The sequence below is a fragment of the Talpa occidentalis genome, unplaced genomic scaffold (assembly GCF_014898055.3).
Source record: "Talpa occidentalis isolate TD23 unplaced genomic scaffold, MPIMG_talOcc4v2.1 talOcc4.11, whole genome shotgun sequence".
In the NCBI taxonomy this organism is placed as follows: Eukaryota; Metazoa; Chordata; class Mammalia; order Eulipotyphla; family Talpidae; genus Talpa; species Talpa occidentalis.
This window is the reverse complement of record NW_023601104.1, coordinates 35387319-35406017: the sequence shown is the minus strand read 5'-3', so window position 1 is coordinate 35406017 and position 18699 is coordinate 35387319. Positions and strand designations below refer to the sequence as shown.

The 18699-nt window shown below is 42.2% G+C and overlaps 1 protein-coding gene across 3 annotated transcripts in view; it reads right to left on the bottom strand.

Moving 5' to 3' along the window:
- Window positions 1-18699, bottom strand: part of THSD4 (thrombospondin type 1 domain containing 4) — a 594279-nt gene that overhangs the window by 453618 nt on the left and 121962 nt on the right. For all 3 annotated transcript variants that reach the window (XM_054688541.1, XM_054688540.1, XM_054688544.1), the window contains exon 6: window positions 15896-15998. In XM_054688541.1, the coding sequence (XP_054544516.1) occupies window positions 15896-15998 (103 nt within the window). The remainder of the gene's footprint in view (window positions 1-15895; window positions 15999-18699) is intronic.

Sequence of the window (18699 nt, the reverse complement as noted above, 5' to 3'; positions counted from 1 at the left end):
TCCTACATTGCTGGTGGGAGTGCAAACTGGTCCAACCATTGTGGAAAGCTGTCTGGAGTTTCCTCCGTCTACTAAAAATGGAGCTACCATATGATCCGGCAATTCCACTACTAGGGATCTACCCAAAGGACACAAAAACAGTGATTCAAAAGAGCACCTGCACACTTATGTTTACTGCAGCACTATTTACAGTAGGAAAAACCTGGAAACAACCCAAATGCCCAAAAATAGATGACTGTATCAAGAAGACGTGTTATATACACGCAATGGAGTATTATTCAGCAAGCAAAAAAGATAAACTCATGCCATTCACAGCAACGTGGATGGAGCTAGAAGGAATGATGCTCAGTGAAATAAGCCAGAAGGAAAAAGAAAAATATCGGATGGTTTCACTTATAACAGGAATATAGGGGAACCCAATAAGACATCAGTGTAAAAAACAGTAACAGTACAAAACACAACAAAGCAAAAACAGACAATTATAAACCAGAGACACAATGCAGGGGAGGAGGAGGGAGAGGGGTAAGAGGGAGGGAGGGAGGAGCACAGGGACTGTGGTGATGGTGCACAGGTGCCTTGGGGAAGGAAATTCTATGGGGACTCAATCTGAGGGGGTGGGGGGAAGCAAATATTGTCTAAAAATGTAAAAAATTATAAATGTTAAAATAAAAAAAAATCTTAAAAAAAAAAATCTGACTTGGGCCTCCCTGGTGGTGCAAGGGGTTAAGCACCGCACTATGAAGCAATCCACAGCCTCTGAAGCATGAGTTCTATCCCTGTCCTGCCAGGGAGCAACCCACATGGCGCAGCACCTGCTGTTGCACCTGCTGTTCCCCTCAGCAGTGTATTTCAGTCAGTCTGCCTGTTCTGTTGTTCTGTTCCCCACTGGGTCTCTGGTGAATCCTCTCACACACACCCCCACACCTCTGGCCTGTACCCCAGAGCTCTTGCATGCATAAATAATCTTTTAAAAAAAATCTGACTCACTAATCTCACAGGGTTGTTAGGAAGGTCAAAGGAATAATGTATGTGAAAATGCCCTGGTGGCTAGAGAATATTATATGAGAGTTGGTAATAATTACTATGATTTCTAGTAATGATAATGGATCCTGTTACAAGACCCAAACTGCAAAGGATACATAAGTTGAGTCAGAAAGAAATCACCGAAGAGGAAGTTAGGGAAGCCTTCATGGATCTGATAAGCTCTGAGTTGAGTCCTGGATAAGTGAATGAAAGGGAACCGGAGGAAATCCTAGACATGTTCCACACATGAGCAAGTTCACGATGACATGCCTGGTTAGGGCGAAAGTGATGGGAAAGCATGTGTGAAAAGTTGTGGGAATCAGAATAGATCTTCAAAGATCTGATCTGCAGAAAGCAAAGCACCACTGCACAAGAAGGGGTTAGGAATGGGACCAGCACAATAATCAGGATCAGCTGAACAGTGCAGCAAGGTAATTAAGGTTCCTCGCCTCTTCTTTTTTTCCTCCCTTTTTCTTCTTTCTTGCTTCAGTTCAGCAAACCTTCAGAACACTTTAATCCAAGCACCAGACAAGTCAGGGTCTCCTGATACTGCTAGACACCAGTAGTTTAAGTTAGATGCCAAAAATCTCATTTTGAGAAATGTAAAACAATTTGGATACTGAACAAAAGTTGAATAAAGTCACTCGTTTGGAAATAAAACTGTTCAACTGGAGCTCATTGACCTCATCCTTGGGACTGGAAAAATAGCAATAACAGTAATAATACAATAGCTAATATTTGTTGAGCATCTACTAAATACAAGGTGCATGAATTATTTTGTTTAATCTTCTCCAAAGTATCCAGAGTGAGATACTACCTTTCATTTAAGGAGACTCTGAGGCCTATGACCCCAGAGTAGTTTTCAAAGGCTACTTTAACACGGACCTATAAACCCAAAGGACAGTGAATATGCTCATAATTATGCTCATAATTAAGCACAATTAAGCAAAAAAAAAAAAACCTCCATTGTTAACAAGCAGCTTTGAAAATTATAAAAGTCTATAATTCAAATTTCCTTGTGATACAGATCAATGATTACTGAATAAGTGTCGTTCATATATGCAAATAGATTTTTCAAATGGAGAAATGATTATCTTAAAATTTCCTAAAGATTTGAAAAGGGGATTCCACTGAATATAATACATGTGTTCAGAGACAGTTGTATATACACAATTTCGGTAAATCAAATACTATATTTAGAAAAGGACTTCTCTGGGGTAAACGTGAAGTAAATATTTAATAAAATGTAAAATCACTTTGCAATCTGAACACTCAATAATTTATCTGTTTTGTGGATTTGGATTTACAGCAGACTCTTGACATTCCTGAGGCATACATCCGGAACCTTCTTGAATTCCCAGATACGCAAATACAAAAATGTTTATAGAGGCTCCCAGTTTTCTCCTGAATCACATTTCCATGGAGAGTTGTCACAGTTTTCTGCTTAGAGCTTCAAACTACACACTACAAGTTAACCATAATTTTGAATTTCACTGCAGGTTTATTTCACTTGCTCACCATTTGTCACCAAAAAAAAACAAAACAAAACTGATTACTTGGCATTGGTGCAAATGCACAAATAAGTAGAGAACAATAGAGCTAAATATCCCTTTTCCATAACATATCTTGCAAAGTAGACTTTTCAGATTTCTATTTTAGTCAAACTTTGTGCCATGCACCCTCAAGGAATTCACAGCGAGTCACAAATCTGTAAATTAAATCCATGAACACCTAGGGTCTAAACACATGTATTACGTTCCCTTGGGCAGGAATATGGGCCACACTTCCACAATGCATAGAAACTCCATTGTTCTTGCTAACCCATGAGTGACAGAAGTCAGTGAAGCCTTTTGGTGATGAGTCCAGAACATTTGATTATAGAAACATTCACCATACGGAATGCAGGAATTTGCCTACTTCTTCAAAATACATTTACTTTGTATAGCTGTGGGTTGGCGAAGATTAAAACTGGGTGATTTCACTGCCTCCAAACACAAGAGCCGGCAGCTGGATCTTCTTGAAGCATCTTTCAGGAACTCTTAACCTCCAAGTAGGTTCAGCCCCCACAAAACATCACTAACCATGAAAGATAGACAGAAGGGGAGAGAGGAGGGGGGAATGCAGAAAAGAAGAGAGAACCAAAATGGAATTTGGCTGCTATGAGGGAAAAAATAAAGAACAAGAAAGACATTATCATTTCAAAATATATAGCTTACACATTTCAGAACATATTTGAAAAGACTTCTGCCAAATGTTCAAATTATTTATTTATTTCTACCCCTTCTTGTTCCAAAGAGGTTTTGCAGCATTTTGCTGCCAGATTAATTTTCCTGAAGCTCAGCTCTGATCATGTTACTCCCTTGCTTAAAAACTCCAATAGCTTCTCACTGCCCATAAAATGAAGTCCAATTTCCTTAGCCTCCTATTTGAGGCCCTCCTTAATCTGGCCCCAAACTATCAGCACAATCTCTAGCCTACAGTTTTCCCCTTTGCTCCAGAGCCAGAGCACACTACCTGATGTTCTCCTAACATTCTATTTTCCATCCCTGCCCTTTGCAAGTGCCATTCCTTTGGTCTGGAATGCCTTTCCTGACATCTGCACTTGTGGCCTAGAGGATGCCCTGCATGGAGCAGGCACTGGCTTATCTGGAGGCATTTATATAGGTACTTTAGTTGCATCATCTCACTGGAGACTCACAATGGGAGGGAGCAACTTCTTAATTTTTCAGGTTAGACTCTATGGTCCCAGGAATCAGGGACTGGGACACCTTGGTCACGTCCTCCGCCCTTGCCCTTCCTGCCAACCAAAGCTATCTCCCTCACAGAACAAAGGTAGTTGCATGAATCAATGCCAACAGGCTGTAGCAACCTTTAAAAAAAATTTAAGGGGAAAAAGAGCACCTTTCCATTCTGATGCACTTATCCAGTTCTGAGACACCCATTTTATTCAGCGAGCAGCCCCTGGGCAGCCCTCACCGGGGTCCACAAGGCTGGATGCTATACTCGCTGATTTGGTTAGGCAGAGCCCCAGAAGTCCAGGGAACCAGGGTAGGGTCCAGAGGTCCTTCCAGCTCCCCACCTGGGGATGCCATGAATGCATACAGGAAAGGAGACCGATAACCATGCAAGAGTCAGTGAATGCAGTCCTATCACTTCTGATACGAAGAACATGCCAAAGGACTTTTTTGAGGTGCCATTTATCACCAAGAGTGGGAGAACGGGTTGCTAAAGCTATTTATACAACCTCTAAAGTCAGCTTAAACAAACATGGCAACCGGGTGTAGGACAAGGCATCACAACTGATTGATGGGAATCTATTAAGCACGTGAAGCCGCCAATATCTACATGCTCCTGGCTGCGGGCCAAAGCTATTACATGATGAGCAGTTACGTAACCGTAAGTATAAATGGAATTTGGGCTGTAAGCAACTGATAGGCTTCCCCTTTCTAACTTTTGGCATCAAGAGGTTCCTGAACTGAATGGAATGTAAGAGCCCTCTCCCGCAATTTTCTTCCTTTGCTAATCTCAGGCGAGCTTAATGACCACAGCAGAGACATCTCTTCATAATGACTGCAAGTTTTCTCCTAAACCAAAAGTTTGACCGTCCTATTTAACTCTGACCTATTTTTAATGGGCTGCTCATTTTTAAATCAACATCATTTGCTGGAACATGATTTTAGATGAAAGCTGTTTCAAGGGATTAACCCAAACTTTGAATCACTCCTCTGGATAAAACTCAACTCAGTCCAATAAATTATGGCTCACTCGATAAAATTTTAAAGCAAAATATTAATTCAGCAATCATGTGGCCTCCCTAGAGGCCCTACCACTCTTTCCCCTATTCTGCTGTTGACTTCTGGCCTCACTAAACTCATGACGAGTCTTGTCTGCCTGGGTCCCTGACCCCTGCTACACCTGGCTCCCTCCACCCCCAGAACCAGCCATATTTCAGTCTGTGCCAACAGCCACTGCTGCCCTGTCTGTGCCTAACTACCTCCATCAAGAAATGTCCTCTGCAGCAAGGTTTAAAAGGAAAAGATTAAGGAATATTTCGTGGAACTTTATTTTTCTGAACTTTCTTGATATTCATTGCAAAGTAGTAATGTGGAGATGTAAATTCTGTTGACCACTTCCAAAGCTGCTAATAGTTATTAATCACTTCCACAATACTAAACCTGTTTGCTTTCAGCAGTCTTTAGCTCAAAACCAGAATTCATATGGGGCATTTCCTTGTTTTACTTCTGAACCATTTAAACATATTCCAATAGAGGCTTTGAAGAAAGTTATTTTCCTCAGAGGGGATGTTGACAGCTCTGTGTGTGTGTGTGTTTGTGTGTGTGTGTGCCACCCTAGACAGCTCTGCTTTGTCCCAGGGCAACTACAGCATGTGGACCATCTACCCAAGTCCCAGCACGGAAAAGATTGGACACTATTTTCTTCAGAGTATAGTCCAAAGATCACTGAACACCACTGGGGGGCAAGAATGGAGCAGAGACAAAGAAAAGGATGGAGCGAATAAAACAAAAAAATGCAGAAATTTCACCTATGTAAACAGAAATGGCTGTGAAAGGAAAGCCATATTTTTCTGGGCAACACATGTCACAATTAGGAACCTTAAAGAGACACTCACTACAATAAATACTTGCATTTGGGTTAAAAGAACCTCAAATTGCTGCTAGAGAAGCCTAGGTTTGCAGTGAAGAGGTGAGATATTAATGCTTTGAACTGAAGACACGATGACCAATGCTCTCCACAAATCAGGCTGAAATTGCTGGGTTTGCGAGAACAATTCAGACACAAATAATTGCCACTGCCTCAGTTATGTTTTGTTGTGGTGGATCCAGCCTCAGATGCAGATAGGAAAAGCCATTCCAAGAACAGACTGAGACCTCTCTAATCCACAAATAGGAGACAACCCAGTGTTTAGAAACTATCCTTGATTTAGTTCCTCCACCTTTAGATACAATGCACCTCTGAAAGAATCCTTAATTTAAAGAGTCGCTCTAGGAAATCAGGTCTGCCCCCACCATTTCAGCCCTCCTAAAGTTTTCTCTTACAAAATTACAATCAATCACACATTATTTTGTTTTTATATGCATTTTGAATGTGAATGTATTTCAGACAAACAATGACATGTGTTCATCATCTCTATTTGCATAGTTTCCCTCATTACCATATTTTAAAATTAGGCACTTATTGCAAGCATTTGTAGGAAGCCCTAATGCAATGCTTGCAAACTTTGTGAATCATTTAAGTTCCATTTCTGTTGAATAAAGAACAGGGTCTCATCCCAAATTTTCAAACAACAGGGTTAACTGGCACCTATATAACCACAATTTGAAAGAAGGAAAACCTGTAGACAGCTAAAAGGCAGCAGACATGGTGCAGTTTCCCCTTCCTATGCCTATGCAAGGCATCACTAATCAATCTTGGGGATATTCCTTGTTCCTGAACCCAGCACATCAAAGCCTGCTCAGGTAGAGCTGGTATAGATGAGGAGAACTGCTTGCCATGACACATGTATTATTTTCTAAGAAGAACAACACAAAAAGCAAACAGCATGCTCCAATACATGAGGAGTCTACTGAGGGAAACAGAATTATCAGCAGGCTAGTGAAACAAGATTCCAGGGGACAAGATGGCTGTTTTCAAATATCTTAAATGGGAACTCGACTATTTCCTTCAGTATGACTCCAAATATTAGTCAGGCAATAAACTACAGCGGCATTCTAAGATGTGTTGTGGCAGAGTTTAGGCAATATAAGGATGTAGGTGAAGCAGATTGGCTAGTAAAAGTGGGAGCCCAGATGCACACGGCACCCTTCTTCCCACCCATACCACAGATACAGAACAGATTTTCCTTTAGTCCTTTGTAAACAAACTCCACTGGTCTATGGCATGTTCTTACCAAAACCTCTAAGAATGGAGACTGACTGGTATGGTTTCTGTTTAATAGCTTTGGGGGAAGGAGTGAGCAGATGGGGAAGAATTTACAATTCAGGATGAGCTGAAATATCATTTTAGTATAAATTACATATTCATTAATAGCTTTCTAACTCTAAAAACTTCTTGATGTTCACCCAATACTAATTTCTCAATGTCCACAGCAAGTGCAACAAGATGTCCCACCTGAACCTTGAGAACATGTCCCACCAATGATCAGCAAGGATCTTTCGGAGTGACAGAACCATGCTACAGGGATTAAGGCAGAGTCCAGAGATTTCCTGGGAGGTCTTAGTAATCTTGATGTAAAAACACTGTTGTTTGTTTTTAAAGGAAAGATTGGTCACGGCTTGGTTGCAAAGAGGGAGAAATTCTTTTGCAGCCCCTGAGGCAAATGACTGCCTTCAGCTCTGCAGGCTGTGGTTACATAACTTCTCATTTAATCTTCTTCTTTTACTTTATTCTGTGACCTGGGGCAGTCCATCAACCCTAAATGTCAGTTCCTGCATCATCAGTATAGGAACACCAAAGGGACCTTGACTTTGCCCATCCCTACCAGTCACACTATGAGAACTGGGGCAGTCATGGCAGAAAACTGAGCTTCTCAGAAGGGAGAAATGACAGGGTTGGGTATTGTTATTTAATATTTGCATTGGGTTTAAACTCAATGCTTGGGTTCAAATCCTGAAAATGATTCAGATCTGCTTATTAGATGTTGAAATATACCCTGATTTTCTTTACTAGTCACCTAAATGATAATGATTCAAATTGCTGAAAAGAAATTGCTTTCACACATGTCATTTACACGTTTCAGAATATCCTAGAGTGGAGGCCATTTTCTCCTTCAAACAATCTTTCCTTTTCCAGACCTTAAAAATGAAAATACAGAGATGTGTGATAACCATTTGCTCCATCCTGCATTCTTACTACACTCCAGATAGAGAAACACATGTAGATGCCAGAATGAGACATGTTCTAGATGCAGTTGATGTATATACTCTCACTAGGGAACAGAGGAGCGGAATTATGGAAAGTTGGGTTTGGGAGCACAGAATCACTACTAACTCCTTTCACTTCTCCCTGAGGTCACCCCAGCACAGGATACAATGAGTAGTCCTGGTGGAACCAATATCAGAGCCTCTCCCAGAACCTTTCCAGAAGAGGCGTGGGCGTGTGGCCTATGCCAGGGCTTTGAATCTTGAATAGAAAATGCGATTGGAATTTATCCATTGCAGCAGTACCATGCAGGTAAGACTGTCAGTTCTGTACACCTGGACCCCCACAGCTTCCTCGGTTTCCAACCTTCACTGAGCCTGGTTTTCCATACTTTCTGTTGATTCTCTGACCTACTGGATATCCTTCTAATAAAAAGCCTTTTGTGTTTTACTTAGTCTAAATTGGTGTCTGTTACTAGCAAAAAAAGAATGTTAACTAACACAGATGTCCAGCTTGCTTCCTTAGATTCTGGACTTATCTGAGGATTTCTAGGCCCAACAAATCTTATGATTATGATTCTAAATTATGCTTAAAATGACACTATTAATATGAGTCAATTCTCCCTAAAAATCTCTTACTTCTCCATGGTTAGTAAGAAGGAGTATTTAAAATAAAATGGGGGGAGAACAATTTATTTACATTTACACTGTTCTAAATATCACCTTCAGAACTGGGAGAGGCAATAATGGTCTTTTTAAAAGTATAATTTATGTCATAAAATGCATAGATCACAAGCATGCAGTTTGAAGGGTTTTGATAACTATATACACCTATGTAATGATCATGCCAATCACAACAGGATATTACCTCACTCCAGAAAGTTCCACCATGCCCTTTTCCAGCTAACCCATTCCTACTTTGAGAAGCAAACACTCTTTTGATTTCCATTGTTATCATCTGATTTTTCCTGTTCCAGAACATCATATAAATGGAATCAGACAGCATGTACTATTGTATCCGGCTTGTTTTGCTCAACACAGTATTTCTGAGATTCATCCAGGTTGTTATAAGCATCCACAGAGCATTCTTTTGTTATTGGTGAGTAATACTCCATTGTAAGAAGTACCATAGTTTGTTTATTCAGTCTCCTGTTGATGGGTATTTGGGTTGTTTCCAATTTGGGGCTATTAGGAAAAAAGTTGCTGTTAACATTCTTAAACAAATCTTTTTTACGGATGTGTGACATCTTCCATTTGTCTTGAATAAATGATTTTTATTAAATGGTGAAGAAGATTTCTGTAATAGCTTGCAGTGAAGGATTAATAAACTTTCACAGGAGTGAAAAAAAAATGCCTATTTTTTAGCTTTGCTTCAAGGATAAAGTAGGTTCACAGACACCATTCTATTAAGCCCTTTCTCTCACCATTCTACAAGCTCCATTTTCTCAGTGTACAGACATTCCATTTCTCTACCATTCTTAAGAAACCTTTCTCTTTCCCCTTTAACAAACACCCTCAATATACCTTCTTCATGGCAACTGTAGACTCACTGGCTACCCTCCTTGACTTCTTTTCAATATGTCTCCATCAGCTCATTCTAGCCTTATTAATTCTCATTCTCTCCTGATCTCTTGCTGTGTTCACCCATGTAGACTGTCTCTACTCCTTGAAATCTTGCTCCTGGCTTCCACATACAACATCAAGAGCAGAGATACTATAGCTATACTTTGAGGGCTGTTGCTTACCAGCTAGATGACCTTAGGCAAGTTTCTTGACTACTTCTGTTTCTTCTGTAAGAGAGCTGACAATGTTACCCTTCCCACCTGGTTGTCATGAATATTAAGTGAGCTAGTACTTAGAACTGTGCCTAAGATGTAGTAAGTGCTCATTAAAGACACACAATTTCTGGTAAAGAAATTTATAAACCATAAGAAACTCTATTCACATGTGAGATGACACAAAACATTAGAATATCTCAGGGCCACCTCTTAGCCACTTTCCCTTGCTTCTGTAATGTGGACATATTGCAAAGCTGCATCCTTGATTCTCTTGTGCTCAGGATTCCCCACTCTTTCGAAGATCCCCACTCTTGCTTTATGGTAGCTTTCATGATCCTACTAAGGCCAATAATTTCAAAATAGGTCTACAACCCTAAGAATTTCCCTTAAACTTCAGAATTCCCCACCCCCAATTTCCTGCTGGGACTCATTCAAATGTAATACATATAAATCCAAAATCATCATGTCATTTTCACAAAGGGATGGCCCTCAGCATTTTGTCCTCAATGCTAAGACTTGCCAGGTACACCTAAGTATGTGTCAGAGAGCTCTGAGAATGCATCTGGTGGGGATTATTACTGGAAATCACCTCTCATTTCCCTCAGGCCCACCACATCCACTCTAAAAGGCTTTTAACAACCATGAACTGCCAGTTCAGGAGGGCTGGGCTGGGCTGGGGAGTGACACTGTTTCATTAAACATGAACATTAATCCCAGGTTCCCAGCACTTAGTCCTAAGCTTTCCTCCTCTGTATTCTACAGTTTTGATAATATTATTCAGTTTCTATTTGACAGCCTTTGCTCCACACCCCAAAAGTGTCTGTGCCCAAAACCAACTTCAGGACAGGTGGAGGAGAGCTCCACACCTGGGCATCTGTGCCAGCATGCCACTCCTGCTTCTCAGAGCTTAATCAAGGGGAAGAATTTGATCATTTGATCTAAGTGACTTGGGAGGGAGGGCTGTGGCTATTAGAGACTGTGTGGCACCTTTAATATTCCCTGCAGCAAAATATATTATTCTTGCAAGCAGTCTCATAAAAGTCATCTGGACTTACAAGGAAAGCATTCAGGGAATTTCATAAGAGCTTCCTGCCTGTGCGAGTCATTAGGGCTGGTCACAGATAGTCCATTTCTCCTCCTCTGAGCACAGAGTGGGATGGTACCTCCCTGCTCCCCTTGAAGTTAAGCGTGACATGTGACTTGCTTTGGCCAATGTGATATGAGCAGAAGGAGCAGGGATAGCTTCTGGCGGAAGCTTTGAGAACTGATCAAGTTTCACTCATTCCTTTCTCTGCCTCAAAGGAAGCATCAGTGGAGATGCATCTTCTGCCATGCTGGGTCTCCAAGTGGGCAGAACACACACCACACTTCACAAACAGCACAAGCAAGTGACAAACATTCATTCTGTGAAGGTACTAGGGGTGCTCGTTAGTGCAGCAGAAGCTAGTCACTCCTGATGGGTCCAGTGGTCTGATCACATGGTCAGCAGGCATTCAGGTTCACAGTCTGTTTGGTTGAGGTCTAGGGCCACATAGCACACTTATGGCCACATAGTTACCCAAACAGAGAGCTATCCCCTGGCATATGGGTTAAGACTAATACTCGCTTCTGTAAAGGTCCCAGTGACTGAGCAAAACTCTCCACTCTAAGGGTGCACAGCCCCAAAACCCTAGGCATGAAAACAGGTTTAAGTCTCAAAGTCAGATTTAAACAAGTCTTCCTATTAAAATATTCTAGCTAGGCCCATCATATAATGCAGTGTCCACAGTCGTTTTGAGAGTGAAAGTAAACTGGGAAGTCAGGCTCAAACTCGGGTAAACAGGGACAGAGGCACCCTCGTTCCATTTCTGTCTCTGCAGCATTTCTGCGGTTATAAGAAAAATTCCTAGTCGTTATCTGAGGATAGTCACCACAGATAGGAAATGTGATTAAAAGCCTAAAAAGAACCATGTGGTGAAATTAATGCGTTTATCAGCAAGGGTGCTCTGCTTTTACTATTCTATGTGGCATTGGACCGAAGGAGTGCAGCTGTTTCCCTAAGTAGGCACATGCGAATAGGAGCAGACATGCAAACAAAACCAAGAGCCCAATGCAAGATCCAGCTGTAAAGTATGAACACCCTGCAGAGACATTAACAGCGACTTCCTCCCACTAATCAGCCTGGGAGTCCTTAAAGAGCAAAAAGACAAAATCAAGAAAACAATCTTAGCAGCAAAAAGAATCATTTAAACAAGACCAGCATCAATACAACCTCAGAGACCACAGGCTGCTCTCTCATAGGCACATGACACATATTAATGTTAGGAAGTATTTTCAAGGAATGCCTGATTTTCTGAGTAATAGAGTGTAGAAGATAGCTGGCTTCTCTAATCTGTCATTATTCAGTATTTTTCTTTATTTTTTAAAACACCAGGATTCTAATTGGTTCATTACAATCTCAGGGGCTTAGAGTCAAGAAGTCTGTAATGATTTTTGTGGAAGAAACTGCTTTTTTGTTTCTGCCAATTCCCACTTCCTCACCTCTGCCTCGTGACGTGGGTTCCCCACCAAAGTGTTGCTCATATGGCTGAGCTGGTCCCAGCACCTTCATGCCCTGCACTCAGCTTCAGGGATGGGAATGTGATCTAAACAAGGTCACGGTGTGGTTTTGTGGTTTTTCTGAGATTGAAACAGACACCAAATATGTCAGTTTTCCAGTCTGCCCTAACATATTACTACAGAGCAGGAGTTTTTTCGATAAGAATTTATTCTCTCACAGTTCTGGAGACCAGAAATCCTAAATCAAGGTGTTGGTGGGGCCATGATCCCTCCCAGATATCTGGAGAAGAATCTTCCCATGACTCTTGCTAGCTTCTGGGGCAGCCAACTGGTGATGCTTGGCACGAGGCTGCACAGCTCCAACCTCTGCCTTGGTTTCCCATGGACGTCATCTCTCTATCTCTGCCTGTGTCTTCACAGGGTGTTCGCCTCTGTCTGTGTCTGTGTCTATGTCTGTGTCTCTTCTTCTTTTTTTATGACACCAGTCATGCTGGATTAAAGGCCCATCCAATTCCAGTGTGACCTCATCTTAACTTGCATCTCAATGACATTTGCAAAGACCCTATTTCCAGATAAGGACACATCCACAGGTACCAAGGATTGAACCTCAACTTACTCTTTTTGGGGGGGATGCAATTTAACCCACATCACTAGACGAGAGGGAGTCTCTCCCACGATGAGTGCAAGCTCAAAGCCAGGTCAACCTGCCTATTTGCCTAAGGAAAAAGTAAATAGGACAAAGAGATGGAGAAAGAGAAAAGCAGGGTCCTAATGTTATCGAATCCCTAGAATGCAACATATCTGAAGCCCAGGTCACCTCCTGGACTTCCTAGTAACTTGACCAATAAAATACTTTCCTTGTTTAAATATATGAAGTTTAGATTTCTGTCACAACAGAGTTCTCATTAATATATCCAACCATGAATACTGCTATATAATAAGAATTCAAATTGTTCACCACCATCTGCAGGTCTGAATGAAAAACTTTGGCCATGAGCTGATAAATTTTGAAATGAAGTGATAGACATGTTATGCTATTATGTTAGCATACTATTTGTATATATTATACTACTATAAAATTCTCTCTACTTTTACATGTGCTTGAAATTAAAAAGTGAGTCAAATGTTAAAAAAAAAATTAAAAGTTCCTTAGGTCTCACAGTTAAAAGTCCAGCACAACTCAAGAGAAACAAATGAACAGAAAAGGCAGAATCACACCTAGACCAGGCATAGCAGACATTCTCAGGCATCTCAGGGAGCATTCGTGATATGTGAAAATATAAATGCAACTGTTCTTTGTGGCATGGGTAGATCTAGTGTTGATATTAGACCTGAGTCCATGGAGACCTATCAGGATCAAGGGGTCTGGATAACAGATGCTGGCAGATTACCACCCCATGCCATGCAGAGAAGGCCCCCAACATGGCTCCAGCTCCAGGGACACAAGGGGGGTGCAGTGAGTGGCCTGCTGCAGGAGATTGCCTTTGCCCCCAGCTCATCACAACAAGGCCGCCATTATCCACAGCTAGCAATAAAGCCAGGATGTGGCTCAGACCAAAGACAGGGTTACTCTTCTCAATGCCTGCTGACAAATACCTGTCTTTCATGGGCTATGAAACACCATGACTGTTAACTCCTCGAGGCTCATGTCCTCACCTCTTCTGAGAGCCTGCTTTCCCCTTGGACTACAGTGTTGTCCATGAGACTCACTGGGACTTTTAAAAAACCCCAGTGCCCTGCTGTTCCCAGACTCCTCAAGCCATGCTCTCTGGGGAAGAGGCTCAAGCCTCAATACTTCCAGAGAGGTCCTCAGTGATTCCAATGAGCAGTGAAGGGGAAGTCAGCAGGTCCTCTGTCTTGGATGGACCTAGATCAGTGAGGCGGCCTTCACTTTGGAAACGTGCCTCACTCCTCTGGGAATCTTCTGTACTGGGCAGACCAACCCCACTCCCCAATCCACTCATGTGGGCTGATCTCAATCTATCCAAAACCTAGTTCCTTCTTCATAATACAGTTGACCATTGAACAACTCAGAGTTTATAAGGACATCAAGTCCTGTGCAGTTGAAAATAGAGACTCCCCCAAACTTCAAGACTAATGGCCTTCCCTGCTGGAAGTCTTCCAGATGACGTGACAGTCGATGAACACATACTTTGTACGTTATCTGTATTAAACACTCTATTCTTGCAAAAAAAGTAAACCAGAAAAAAGAAATATGATTAAGAAAATCATCAGTATAATATAAAGACTTCCTGTATGCTCCTTACCCAGCTTCCTTGAATGTCAACATCTTATGAAACCACAAAACACTTACAGAAATGAAGAAAGTAACACCAGCACAATACAATTAAGTCAACTCTACACTTTATTGATATTTCACTAGGTTTTCCACCTGGACCTATTTCTGTTCCAGGATCCAAATCAGAAGACCACCTTGCAGCTAATATTATGCTTTGTAAGAATGAAAACACTCTGAACCAAGGTCTGATCCCCACCATCAGAAGTTCCCTTCAGGCTTCTCTCCTGTGTTCGCCCTCCAGCCTCTCACCCACCCCTGTGTTTGCAACACAGGGCTCTAAGTTTTACTTGTTCATCTTTCCTGTTTGGATCTGGTAGCTCTAATTTTTTGGTCAAGTTATTTCTTAACAGTTGTGAGCACATGGGACCACTTTGAGAATCTAATAGAAGCTCCAGAGTCTCTGCTGAGAAAAATGCACAAAAACCATCTTACATCCAATTTTAGAGCCTTCAGATGTCAATCCCTCTCTCCGCCTCCCCAAAGGCTCTCACCAAAGCAGGACCTTTCACAGTTTGTACTCTCTGGGAAACTGATTATTCCATGAAATCAGCACTGCACACTAGCAAGCCCTCTCCCAAGGGACTTTTTCCAGCTCTTGGACATAGCAGCAGTGCTCCATACCCTGGGTTTTGGAGGACACCAGTTCTTAAAGCCACTGCCTTGGGCTAAGATTGGGGAGATTCTTTAGCTGGGCCCTTAGAGCAGCTGGAATCTCTCCTTCAAGGAGAGACTGGCTGAAATATTGCAACACACATGTTTTGCCAACCCATCACCACTTTGGAGCCCACTTTGTGAGGTTGAGAAATCTCTCATAATGTAACAGTTATGTTACCATCAAAGTTTCAACAAAGAAAAGTGACTCAGGGATCCAGCAGAGTCTGGACAAGTTCTACCAATATTAGACCTTTCGTCATTTTTAAATGACAAGAACCTTGGTCACAAAGGCAATGCCTGCTTGTCCCATGTCATCTTTGGAAAAAAGCACAAGAGGCCAACGTCACATGAAAGCCATACAACTGTCAACCCTACATCCCTCCAAGTCCTCCTAAGCTAACACACCAGTCTCGTGGCAATAACCATGAGGGAAACTTCATCATGCTCATCCTTCAGAGCCTGAGTTTGGACCTCTTATTCCAATCCATTCCTCCAATCCCATCCTATCCACTCTGCCATCCTTTGATGATGCTCAATCATTTCTATCAATGCCTCCTGCATGGACTGACAGTCCAGGTGTCACCTGAGCTGTATCACCTTTGGGATAGACCCCCTGCAGGATTCCCTTTGCCTGGGGCCATGCGCCCTCCAATTCATGATACACCAATTCCTTCAGCATCAAGCAGAGCAAGATCTCCTCTGAATAGGGCTGAGTCTATTCTTACCTTCTGCAAATGGTTCCCATTCATAGAAGCGGCCCATGAACGGCTTGTTGTTGTAGGAGGCACACTGCACTTCCCGGATGCTTCTGCTGCTTTCGGGACACACCTGATGGAGCAGATAGTGGAGATGGAATCAGCATCCGCTTCTTTTTGCAGCCTCAGTCAAATTCCAGTGCTCACCAACTTTAAATAACATCTTTCTTACCAGATCATGCCTTCTGAAAAGTTGCTGATCACCGACATCAAACAGTTTAAATACGGATCCCAAAACTTCACTTCAAGTTTATTAAATCAGAATCTTGGAAGGACACTACATTTTAACTGTTTCCCCAGGTAAAATTTTGGCATGCCATAATTTGAAAACTGCTAACCTATCTAAACCTTCCACTCCTGATAAATTGGTCTGCTCACCTCCCTCATAGAGGCCCTCCAATTCCATGTGTGCGTGCCATTCCCGCGCATCGGGTGGTATTGACAGCAAAGACATACAGAGCCCCTACCACATGTGGGCACTGCTTTAAACATGTTATATAGATTAACTGTAAAATTACTTCAGGTCAGCCGACGAGGTTGATCTGATAGTTCTGCCCATCTTCCAGCAAGGAGCAAAACGAGCAAGCAGCAGCCACACAGCCAAGCAGGGCAGAGGTTAGACTTAACTCCAAGGCGTCTGGGGCCCACCAGGCTGCCTCTCAGTCCTCCCCATCTTTTCTAAATTCTGGTCTAAATTTTCCCCACTACCTAACACTGGAGCTCCCAGACTCTAGCATATAAAAGAATCACCCAGAGATCTCCTGGGAAATACAAACTCCTGGATTCTTCCCCCAGGATGATTATTCACTAAGTCTGGGATGAGGGCCAAGAATCTGTGTTTTATCAAATAATCCAGGTGATTCTGATATACCAGATTACTCAAAAAAAAAAAATCACACTGGCCTATGTCTTTCTTATTTATAAATAGAAAATAATAGCAAATTGTGACATAAATAATTATTTAGGTGTGAAATAAAATAAGATTAGAATCTCTAACTCCAACCACGCATAAATTACGATTTAGCTTTTTTTTTTTAACCTAGCTACACTTTGTTTAAATGTGTTATGGGTGTGTTTTAATAATCAGAAGGGAAAGGAATTTGGCCCTTAAATATTAAAAGCCCCATGTATGAGAAGGCTCTGGAATAAACCACTAATAAGATAGCTCAAAGCACTGGAGGATTTAGAAAGAAATCTACTATATGTGTCAGAAACACAAGCCTCCTGGAAAATGAGGTAACCGGGAGGAATGAATGCAGGTGAAGGAAAAACATCTCTCGCTTGATACAGGACAGTCTGGGGAGGCTGCTGGTACAAACACCCAGGGTGGTCATAACCCTGCTGCAGCTTGAGCCAAACCATATGGAGTAGGATGCCTTGCAAATACAACGGGGCAGAAGTGGATGGGGGACAAGGGCCAGGTGGACGGGCAGGGTGGGCTGGGCTCTGACAATCAGCAAGAAGCTGACAGGCCGTGGAAGGCTGTCTCCAAGTGCTGTGGAAGCCAAGCTGCTGGCGGCCCGAAGGTGGGAAGTGTGGAGGCTTTCAGCAACGCCAGCTGTCTCCATGAATGATTTAGGGTTAAGATGCTTTTTATGAACTTTTGTTCAGAACCAGAATTGGACTACATACAATCAGGTGGGGGACTTTGGAAAAGACACCACCCTTGCAAGGAGAAAAAACCACTCATGGGGTTGCTAAAAATACAGATTCTTGGGCCTCACCCCAGTGGGAGGGTAGGGAAGAGGGCCCTGGAATACATGCTTGAAGCACGTCCTCATGTAATTTGGGTGCAGCCAGCCTGGCACCAGACTGTGCAGTGACAAGTAAGAGTCACACCCAAGCCTTAATCCCACTGCAAATTACTTAACACAAAATCACAGAGTTAGAGCAGAAGAGAATCAAATCTAACCCCTTTAATTTACAGATGGGAAAACTGCGCCAGAGAAGTCGTGGCATTCTTTACCAAATGTCCCACAGTGACATTGAGATGCAGCCCAGAGTGCTGAATGCTGCCCAAGGGGGTGAGATATCTTTTCCTTCATAACCACACCTCCCTAAAGCCAAGTCGCTCTGCAGCCAGGGTCCATCTAGAAGTCACCCTTGATTAACCTAGTGGAAGTTACCAGTATTGGATGCTGTGGATCACAGAAACATAGACATCCTGCTTACCACCCCTTTTCTCCCGCAGCAAACTATTACCAACAGGTCACTAACCAGGATGCCTTCTAAATTACTTCTAATTGCTCAGTATTTGATGATATAAATGTATGTTTCATGATATGCAAAGTTACCCCCATCCATTAAAGAAAAAAAGCATTAAAATGATTGTGTGCATGTGTGTGTGTTGGGGGCGGGGGGCTTAAAAGTATTACCTCTGGAAGGTGTGTTATAAATGTTTTCTCTTTACAACTAACTAATGGTTAATTTTACATTGTCTATTTAGCTATTATTAGTTTATTATTTGTATGGCATATATTTTTAGCTCATAATCTTGGGTGTGTTTTAATACCTCACTAATGCCTGGTGCTCTCATCACATCCACATGCATCTGCCAGGTTAACCAGTTCCCGTGATGGATCCTTCAACTGTCCCTGGTATCAACAAGTTCTTAGATCTGAACACAGCTCAATTACCTCCTAAGGCAAGAGGGCTTCACATGGCATCAGATCAAGGAGTGTGGGTCAGGTGTGAGGTAGCAAATCCCCTTACAGTTGCTAGGAGACACCTGAGCCCAGAGGTTGATTGTGGTACCCAGCACACATCTACATGGG